Source organism: Papaver somniferum, chromosome 2 (assembly GCF_003573695.1).
Source record: "Papaver somniferum cultivar HN1 chromosome 2, ASM357369v1, whole genome shotgun sequence".
NCBI lineage: Eukaryota > Viridiplantae > Streptophyta > Magnoliopsida > Ranunculales > Papaveraceae > Papaver > Papaver somniferum.
Genome location: NC_039359.1, coordinates 28,957,524 through 28,968,146, shown reverse-complemented (window position 1 = coordinate 28,968,146; position 10,623 = coordinate 28,957,524). Strand labels below are relative to the sequence as shown.

At 35.5% G+C, this 10,623-nt stretch overlaps 1 protein-coding gene across 1 annotated transcript; it reads right to left on the bottom strand.

Annotated features, from left to right (window-relative positions):
* Window positions 1-455: 455 nt before the first annotated feature.
* Window positions 456-10,250, bottom strand: LOC113347231 (putative ion channel POLLUX-like 2). Its single transcript, XM_026590844.1, has 24 exons — window positions 9,919-10,250; window positions 9,736-9,812; window positions 9,181-9,356; window positions 8,258-8,538; window positions 8,104-8,175; window positions 7,319-7,394; window positions 7,091-7,189; window positions 6,849-7,003; window positions 6,648-6,752; window positions 6,162-6,248; window positions 5,575-5,659; window positions 5,339-5,486; window positions 4,456-4,532; window positions 4,294-4,374; window positions 3,348-3,533; window positions 3,153-3,266; window positions 2,756-2,848; window positions 2,535-2,661; window positions 2,381-2,457; window positions 1,910-1,957; window positions 1,725-1,794; window positions 1,543-1,616; window positions 976-1,086; window positions 456-839 (listed from the first exon to the last, which is right to left on the bottom strand). The coding sequence occupies exons 1-24, from the start codon at window positions 10,011-10,013 to the stop codon at window positions 729-731; spliced, it is 2,625 nt and encodes an 874-aa protein (XP_026446629.1). The 5' UTR covers window positions 10,014-10,250; the 3' UTR covers window positions 456-728.
* Window positions 10,251-10,623: the final 373 nt, after the last annotated feature.

The window sequence follows — 10,623 nt, the reverse complement described above, 5'->3', positions numbered from 1 at the left end:
TCCAAGGGCTGTAAATTTAGAAATGTGGGCTGTAAAAAAGAAAACCCTTTCCTCTGACTCGCACTGCACAGTGCAGTTTTCAAGCTTTGTTCCTACAGAGAATAGGAGGCTGTGACATCCATTAAAAAAATAGGAAAAGACTCTACCACAGTTTGGTTTCTGCTTTTGGCTTCTTAATCTAACCACAACTCAATCAGTTTTGTTAATCATATCTCTTGGGTGTACTGTGTACAGAGCCTATAAAATATGACAGAAAACAACGTAACCTTTCAGATGTAATAAGCATGCATTTATCTGACAACAAGGTGTTAGAACGGTGTACCAGAGCAGTAACTAGGAAATCTACACTTGTTTACATTCAAAAATATAAACTGAGTCATCCAAAATTCGCGCTGGGGCACATAGATTCATAGAATAACAAAAAGAACTGTGTGAAAATTCCAGGCACTACCATAGCAATCAGAAACAGGAAGAGGATTGATTTACATATTTCACTGAAGGAAAACAAAAATGTTAAAATAATGAATAGTAATGGAATACAAGCACAGCACCAAGCTGTAAGAACGGGCCACTGAAAAAAAAATACAAGGCTGCTACTGAGGGTTATGAAATTCCACAGGGCTACCAATCCAGTGGACCCAGTTGTGCGTCCCATCGAATTTGGTAACCCCTGTAGCAATCATGAAAAAACAGAGGCTAAATCAATATTCAACCATCGTATGAAGATTTTACATTTTATTTACATTGTATGGGGGTTCCATTTCAAGCTCAGCGATTACGATTAATGAGTCCGTCGTCTCCAGGGAAAGTGGCTGAGATTTGGGATTTGGATTTATAACCTGTCATGAACACAGGTTAAATATAAAACACCAAGGAGATTTCAGCTATATTCATTGCTTTAATTGCTTTTATCTTTGGCATGCCAAAAACTGTGACTTTGGCAGCTGAATGGAAGAAATCAGAAATTGGTTTCACCTTCTTGTTGTGTTTTACATAACCAATGGCAACTTCTCGCCGCAAATTTGCCCTTTCAGAGAGTTCGGAAAATGATGGATTTTCCCCTTCTTTCATATAGAGATTAATATCCTATCAACAGAGCCATGTACTAAAAACATTAGGAGCCTTGTCTACAAGTTAGATATAGAACAGGGAGTTCCTGGTTAAAAGATTCCTTTAGACCGCAACTATTTGGTTTTAACAAACAATTTTACTTCCCACCATTCAGAGCATGTTATTGTTCATTTAAGTTAGAAAATGTAAAATTTGAAATGTATCCTTAGTACTAAAACCCACAATGATATTTAGTAATAATTTTCAAAAAGTTTTCGACTTTGAGTAAATGTAGATTAATTTCACTCGGGAAACCACAAGCACCTCCTGTATTTAGATTTGAGGTTTCTGAGGCTGTTTCTAAGAACGTTGTTTCAATGTCTGACCTAAACGGAAACATTTTTTTCGTTTTCTTTCCCTTATTCTTGTTCATTGATTTGAGCACGGCATATCATATCATCATAAAAATTAGACAGGGCCAGAGGCACATACCTTGACATATATTTCATCTCCTTCTGCATTAAGAATGTCTTTCCAGACTTCATTAAGTTCGCCATTCTCTGACACTGTCATGCACAAAGGGCTATTATAGAATCAGACATGAAGGACTTTTATAGAATCAGACAAATACTCTGACAGTAATTTCTTCACATGAGGGAGTACACAAATTTAACCTTGAGCTGTTACAAGGCTCATTATTTCCTCTGCTGCAATGTATGTCAGAGATGGTTTCATTCTTGTAATCTGTAACAATCATAAGAGAGTTAGGCATACTACTGAATATGAAATCCATAGACAATTGCGACATTAACAAAACAATTTTATCAGAAAATTTTACAAATCAATGTGGAGGAATTACCTGTTTGCCCAACTTCGTGTCTACAATTTCGGCAACCAGGTGTGCCACCTACAAAACGATACTCACAATTAAGTATGCAAGTATACCTCCATGGCCATGAAGAATCCCGGCCCTTTCTTTGACTATGAAATCAACATTACCAAGAGATGATGAAAATATCGATACTTCTAAAAAAAAAAAATCAAATCGCATCTCCTGATAATAGGTGTTATATACATAGACCTGCATTTTGTATTTAAATTATGATATTAATATTTGGTAGCACTACTCTTTATGTAAAAAGTATCAGGCATATATCTACACTCTCCCTTGACTAACTAGGTAACAAGTCAGTAATCAGAATAGATTTGTCACTTGCACTTATCACTCAAGTCAGATCAGCTAGCTGTCCATCATAAGCCTTGGTTAAACCTTCCAAAAATGAATTTGTCTCTTGAGCTAATGAATCAAGGGATTATAAAAATGGCTGACCTTAACACCATGTGCATTGCAAATGTTTTCAGCAAGAAGAAGAGAATATGCTGCGTGCTTGTCTTTTCTGCTTATATCTGCATACAAAAATAATCAGCAAATGACTATTATTACTAGTAGAGAACTTCATCTACATATTATGATAATTTGTTACCTCCGACAAGCCACTCTCTATCGGATATTACAACTATTGACAAAGGAATCCCTTCTGCTTTCTTAAGAGAATTTTGAATTTTCAAAATGGCTTCTGTTAGGACATCAAAATTCATGGGATTTCCAATCTGCAACACGGGAAAACATCGAAAAACATTTTGAGACAATGGACAATTTTTCTTAACTGAATTGAAAGTTGTAACTATACGATCAAGACATTACCCTGTGAGAGACTTCAATGTTTTTGAGTTTATCTTTGCCAGAAAAGTTGGTTACTTTGGTTCTCTCATTAATTGGCACATCTGATAATATTTCCTGCAAAATGTGTAGGTAAAATAAATAAGCACTAATTAAAAAACCAGTACATGCCGACTGCAGACTCTTTAGAGGAAACTTCTAATCTTGCATCTCTCCAAGATAAACTTGCACTAATAAATATATCACTTCATACTTACAGGCAGCAGAAGAAGACAGTGATAGGGACACTTAGGTCTGAAGTGTTAACACACTTGCTATTATGTAATTTAAGCTTTTCTGACCTCAAGCAGGACCAACTAAATTTAAAAGCATATTACTCTGTAGAATATGGTATAAAGATTCTCAAATATTTCGAGCTTACAAGTTTGCTGCCAGGTCCCAGATAATTATCGTACTCGAGAATCATCTCATTAACTTCAGGTCGCCAGCCTAGCATAAGTATGCACTCTTTTGGTCCTACACTCGCTTCTGATGCCTGTACTCACAAGAAAACTTTGTGATTGTAAACAACTATGGAGCATACTTTCTTAAATAATAATCTGAGATCAGCCTATACCTTGGAACTTGATTTCGGAGGCCGACGAACAGTATTCTCAATCCTTTTTCTCAGTTTTGCAATGTGACTGGAAGAGTCGCTTGTCTTTTCAAGATCTTGAATTTGAGAAGTAGTATCTTCTTCTATGGATACTTCAGAAAGTAACTGGGGTTTTGTCCTACCATCAACAGGTGCTATGAATAAAACCTGCATAAGAATAGAGGACATCTTTAAGTGCTAAGCATTATAAACTTCAAGGACTAAACAAACATTTAGAATACTTTTGGCAAAAATACAACTGCAAGACAAGCATTTAAGCATTGAAAGGACAAACACTTGACACCAATAAAAGGTTGGCTGGCTTGTGCCCACCAGCTTAGAGATTTCTCTTTCTGTATGGTGATGCCTATTTTCCCAAGTGCAAAAAATTGAAACCACAAAAATATAGGTCATGGGACTATAATAAAGACTAGAGGGTATAGTCCTTGTTTCTGAAGACGAAAATAATAAAGACTAGAGGGTATAATAAAAATTGAAACCACAAAAATAAAGATCTTGTTTCTGAAGACGAAATGTGCTACTATAGAACCTTACAGCAGATACTATACAAATTAATTTTAGCCGGATTTAAACACTACACAAAGTAAGATTTCAATGGGTAGAGACACAAGTTAAATCAGCCATTATTATACTTTTTTCCATTCTATGTTTCTTATTGTTGTCTTTTGTCTACTAATCAATACCTTACGAAGGAACATAATTCCCCTAGGGAAAAACAAAAATAGGCTCCTTAGGAATAAACCACAGGAAAATTAAAGGGAAAAAAACAAGTGAAAGAAAAGTTGTGAAAATCTTTAAGCAACTAATTCAAAAGTCACCACATTATATTTTAGAAAATGGGAAATTAGCCCCATCATCCATATGTTTGTGTTGGTCATTACTATAATGATTGAAGTAAAGCTCGTACCTTGTCAGTTTCCTTCAATACTTCATCATCCTTAGGATGGAAATATATATTCCCGCTTCTATAGATCCCACAGACAACTACCTGAGGGAAACAGATAGAATAGAGATCATCAGAAAAGGAGCAACATTTTTCAACAGAAGTAGCTGCATTAACAGGATTCACCTCATCAAATCCACGCCTAAGAGTCCTATACTTCAATCCTGCAAGGCTTGGAAAGCTGCAAAGGTTGAATACATTTTCTGCAAAAAGAACATAGATTTAATGGTATAAGAGCTTAATATAAGTTCACTGGTCGCGAAGTCGAGAACATATGTCACTTAGGCTACATTAACATTGGACTTCGGCTATTGGATAATTGTTAAGCGTCATGGTATATACAGCAGTCCTTGCTGTTAAGAGATGCATAGCTAGTGATTTTTGTTGAATTATAGACCTCACTTGAAATTTTATCAAGGACTTTCTAATCCTTGTCAAAAAGTATACTCATTCTAAGGTTGTATCCCCAGGATTCAATAATTAAAATACTGTTAATTATATGAAAACGGCGTCGTGAACTTTACAACGAAGCTGATTTCCGCTGAGGATGGTCAAAATGAGGAGTACAACATTCTTGCTAGAATCAACCCTTAATTCAGTTTCAGCTCGATAAACAAATTGGGGTAGCACATTGGACCCCTCAGATGAAGGGACCATAATGAAAAGTCAAAACAATTACACACAAAAGGCTAAATAAGCATATAAAGTTCAAGCGTAAAGCTACAAGATAACGTTCTAATTTTGCAACCATGCTGTAGAATTATCTCCTGCAATCATTTGAGTTAAAGGAGATAAACCATATATTTTGAACTACTGTTTTTAATAAATCAATTCTTAAGTTCAGCTGACAGAGAAAGCCTTCTGGAAATGCAACCAAAACTCTCAAACCTCATGCTATTATAGTTGTACGTAGAAACATAGAACAGAAAAAGAGGGCAAAAGACACCGATCAACGAAAAAAGATTAAATTAATTTCTTTAAGTAGGCTAAAGTGGAAAGAAATTAGTACTTCGATAATTAAGTAAGTGCCTGTATATCTTTATCAATCCCTTCTGCCGAGAGCATTGAACAAATAATTTGGATGCAACATTTTCAACTGGCTGCACGTTTAACCCTGAAATTGATTTCAAAAGCGCGCATGTACTGGAATTTGAGACCTACATTCAGTTATTAGATATTGTTCATGTTCTTCATATAAAATACAGAAATAATTCATGCATGTAATAAGATCTATGAGTGGCATACCTCAACAATGGTGGGAACATATGCCATCTTTGAAAGTGGCTGAAGAGCTAACACGGAAAGAAATGCATCTGTGTCAACTTGGTACCTGAATATTTGGTTGTAATTCTGGTCATTAGCTTCAATTGGAATTACTGAAAAAGATGACCAAAATAATCTCACGCCACGTAACATATGAGGGAAGCAATTCTACATACGCCTTTAGTCACAAACCAGTTGGGGTAGGCTAGAAATGAAACCCATGTTAAAGTTACCAAAATCAAAAAAGGAAAAATAACGTAAAGCAAAAAGTAATGCCAAATTTCATTTTCGAGAACAGTTTTTTTTTCAAGTATCCGGCGACAAATGTAAGGTAGTTAGACTTTCCCAGGTCATAGAAGTCCTCATAAGTATTGCGTGTTCACGTTGGAGTGACAAGTATATCCAAAGGATGCAATTGCAATACCAACCATGAACGGGAATAAAGGAATTTTTGGGATTTACAAAATCGAAAAATAAGCTCCAAAATATTACCTACATATGCAGGGTATGAAGGCTTTTAAAGCACACATATAAATTCACATTAGCTTGACTAAATTTTAAAGTCTCACCGATCTCCTTTTGTTGGCAATATTATGACTGAGCGTGCCTTCTCAGCCGCTGCTCTTTGAAAGGATTTCGTCAAACTTAGGCTACAACTGCAAATGTAGAAATTAAGGTAAGATCTGCCCAAAGGATTATCACATACCGGAAGGAACAAAAAATGACAGGTAATCTGTGAAGCAAACAAAATAAACTACTCTGTATTATTTGTTTTGTTCCTGGTAACGTGATAAAAGGGTTACATAATCAAGAAAGCAAATAAGTGCACCAGTATTAGCGCTGTTTCACCTTAACAGTGTTCTACTCTAGGAGCTTCCCTCCCCTCTAATTTAAATGCACATTTTTCTAAATGAACGAAACACATCTACGCTAGAAAAGGAAAATGGTTCTGGAGGCCATTTTGAGAACTGGTTCCCAGAATGTAACCTTCACAAACTGTGAGTATCATAAAAAATTGGAAACGAGTAAAAGAAAAAACTGGAACATGTAAATACCTCTTTGTAAGGATATCTATATGGTTTAGATCTTTAGCTACACTATCCGCAATCTTATCCATCTGCTTCCTTGGAAGATCAGATAAGAGAAGTATTCTTTGCCTCCTGTCATATATCGAAGCAAGTGTACAAATTTAATCATGATAGTACTCCAAAAAAGATCCTTGCATACTTGTAGTAACAATGATTTTGAGCAAATACCTAGATTTGGCAGTACCTAAGCGAACCGCGAACTCATGATGCTTATTTAACTGCTTTACTATAAAATTCAAGTGACTATTTATTCCACAAATAATAATATGATCTTGTTCCATAACTTGAACTTGAGCTCCTTCTCTGAGCCTTTGCATATTACTCTGTAGAAATGCTAGTCATATATATCAACCCCATTAATTACGGCCATGTAACACTTTTTCAACAATTGATTTATCAAAACAACCTACCCTGAATTCTTCCGTCATTGTACTCAGTAAGCGAGAATAAAATAAAATGCCCCATATAGCAAGTATGAAACCAAGAACACGTTCTAGACGTGTTCTTTGCTGTGATTCAACAAGACAGTGTGAAATTTAAACTTCAGATTTGTCTAGCAGTTAGAAAACCAAAATATTGCAAGAAGAGTTAACTGAGGTTAAGAAACAGAAAATTATGTTTGGAGGGACAGAAAATACTCTTAAGTGCGTAGATGATGAACAAAGGCATGCCCAAGCTTCCCACATGCATTCCTCAAGTGACTGAGACTGATTCCTACAAAACATTAAGAAAAGACATTCTAATTAACAAAACTTGCACAGAATATTACAATGAACAGAGAAAAAACTATATCTGCGTAACGATGATTATCATATCACAAGTAAGAGGGGATCAAATTAGCAGTAACCCAAAAAGAATCATGATAAAATACATACATTTGGTAAAACATGGAAATATTTGATTCTAATGAGAACAGTCAATGTGCTTTGCATGCTACTGGGAAACACAGAAAACACTCAGTGTATGATTTGACTGGCACAAGCACAACAAGAAGGAAACAGAAATCACTAAACAAGACAACTCGATAATACAATATCTTATTAGTTTACACAATAAAATAAAGAAGTTTTCATAAATAAGGATATGATGTAAGCCAAAGACGGAAGTTAAAAAGCTAACTGTTGTTGTCACGAAAAGAAGAACAGAGATATGAAAATGATCTTTATTAAACCAATGGTCATGGCAATTTGCAAAACAAGCAACATGGAGAGAGTTGAATTGCCTGTTTGTTAGGAATTGTAGCCTTACTGGCTACCAACACTCGTAAATTCAAGCAAGTTTAGCATACAACCATTTTCCAGCTAGACAAGAGGAGATTAAGTTCATTAGAAAACACAGCACTTTAAATCTTAATTCAGCATGAATCAAATACCAAATTACAGCAGCACCATCTTGTCTTTCTACAAACAACAAACATAGTTACCTGAATTTGAAGAATAAGAAACCTCCGATGAGGACAAAAGAGAAACATGCCACAAGGAGGACTATTAAGAACCTAAAAACATCAACAACAAAAAATGAGCCATCGAACAACGATTTTTCACTTCTCCAAATCATATTGATTTCGCTTCACTTACGTGCCAATATTTCTTTCCAGGTGCATGTTGAATAAATACGCTAATCGTCCAAAATTCCATTTAATATCTTGAAATGATGGCAAGGAGACATCCAGTCCAAGAGGAACAGGTTTCGAATTAGATATACAAGCGAAAGGTGAGGTATTAGCCTCAAAAGCTTGAAGCACATGCGGATGTAAGCTATGTACCATCTTCATAAATGTCTTGACAAAATTTAACTGTGCTAATTTGAGTAGGATATATGACAACATAGATCCTACAAGAAGTTCACCCTGGCGGTCCTGCACATGTTGCTGAATACTTCAGAAAAATTAACCAACTGTACAACCTACTAATCTCAGCTTCCAGCTGCTCAGGTCAATAAAAGTATTTGAATGTTTTCATCACCACAAGGAAATAGAACGAAATGAAAATGTAACACACCATATGGCTTCATTTGAAAAGTCAATGAGATAATGCACACATCTTCTTGATATAAAATGCACATAACCTACAAATACAAGGTTGCAGACTTTGATACGTGGTTTCACATTCATACAGTGCATCTTCTTTTATACGATTACGTTGAACATTTCATTCAAAAGCTAATCAATATGCTTGCTAGTTGCAATGTTTCAAAGAAGATTCTACTCGTCAAGTCATCAACCACTTTCGAACTTTTCATGTCATATTCAAGCGCTAAGTAAATAAACTTCACGAGGTACGGCAGATGAATGCCTGGATTATATGCCCGATGCATCTGAAAAGCGAAACTAACCATAAATCCTAATAGTCTGGTTTGAGTGGTGTAAGTAGGTTAGTTAATAACTAAAATTCTAAAGAATCCACTTAAAAGTTCATTACTCAGTAGTTGTTTTTTCCTATAGGGTAACTACTAAGAATTTAACCTAAATCCCTGTACCATATTGCAGTAAAAAGTACACCTTCAGAGATGTCCACAAAAGCAGCGCTCTTTTGGGATCAGTATGAATTCCAGGTACAATCTTCTCAACCTGCGCATTTTCTAAATTCATCTTAAGAGATGCCGCTCTTGAAACATGTAAAGATGCAGGCTTATTATTCTTATTGCATGTTTCTTGTGATCTGACTTTCCACTTTCCTGCAAGAAATGTCTTTAGTTCATTACTCTTGTGAGTGCTAAAAATTACAAACAGTATATGATATACGCATAGACAATAGAGAACATTAAAAATACATGACTACGTTGTCCATCAAGGTTATACTAAGTGCAACACAGTATGCTTACACCCACTCAAAAAACAAAAACATGAACTCCATCACAACTATGGATAGTCATCCAATCAATGATCATCAATCTCCAAGACATACCTCTGAGACAGTAAAATGAAAATGTGACCACAGTAACATGTTTACCTAATGCACTTTGATCGCATTAACATAAAGACGGTAAATGTCATATGATACACACAATAATTCCATGATACTGCATAAATAGGTAGATTACTACTATAACACACCTTCATCTTGCCTAAAAAACGAGCAAGCACGAACAGTTGGACGCATCACTGACCAACAGCAAATCGGAACCAAATTCCTGAAACCGAACATAATCCATTTTCGTCAATGACACGTATTTAAACCTTTAAATTCTAACACATTGCAGTCTATCCAATTCAAGAAAATATAATCCAAAAGTAAACCTCTTGGTAGACGAAGAACAAGATTTGTTGAAATGAGAAACCCGAGGTGACGTCCATATATGTGAAGTTTGCAACTGATGAATCATCAGCGTCATAATGTCACTCAAATCATAAAAATGATTGGGGAATTACGTAGAACACCTTGAAGACACCAATGAAATGGTATTAGAACAGATTATCCAAAAGAGAAAAGAATTGAGAATTAATAGTGGGTGGAGTTCATTGTTGGTTTATTGATAACAAGTTTGCTGAGCTCCAAACTGACTGACCAGTATGGAATCTGCGGATAAATTGAGAGAATGAGAATCAAGAAGAACGATGAAAGTACACTTCCTCGAGATTTGTTCTTAGTCATGACAACATGTGCGAAAATCTAGTGGATCCCACCAGCGAAAAAGAAGATTATGACCTTATAAGTGATATCTACAAACCACGTGGCCGGTAAGGGCTATGGCCTATACGTATCAAGAGTCGGCAAAAACCTTGAAACAAAAAATAAAATTTAATAGGAAGCCTAATACCTTAAAAGCTTTAAGAAAGTAAGACCAAACCTCATAAACGTAAGGACACTTAACCAACAAATGATCAGTTGTTTCATTCTCCCTTTTGCACATCATACAGACCTCACTTTGTACCTTAACATCCCTCCTACTTAGCATATTATATGTTGGCACAGAATCATGAAAATTGGCCCATAACATAAAG

Excerpts from the sequence above, each read along its gene's own strand:
- LOC113347231 (XM_026590844.1), bottom strand. The coding sequence starts at position 10,013 with ATGACGCTGATGATTCATCAGTTGCAAACTTCACATATATGGACGTCA. Across the intron at positions 8,176-8,257 it reads CTGGAAAGAAATATTGGCAC|GTTCTTAATAGTCCTCCTTG; the intron begins GTAAGTGAAGCG and ends TGATGTTTTTAG. Across the intron at positions 5,660-6,161 it reads TTGCCAACAAAAGGAGATCG|GTACCAAGTTGACACAGATG; the intron begins GTGAGACTTTAA and ends CCAAATATTCAG.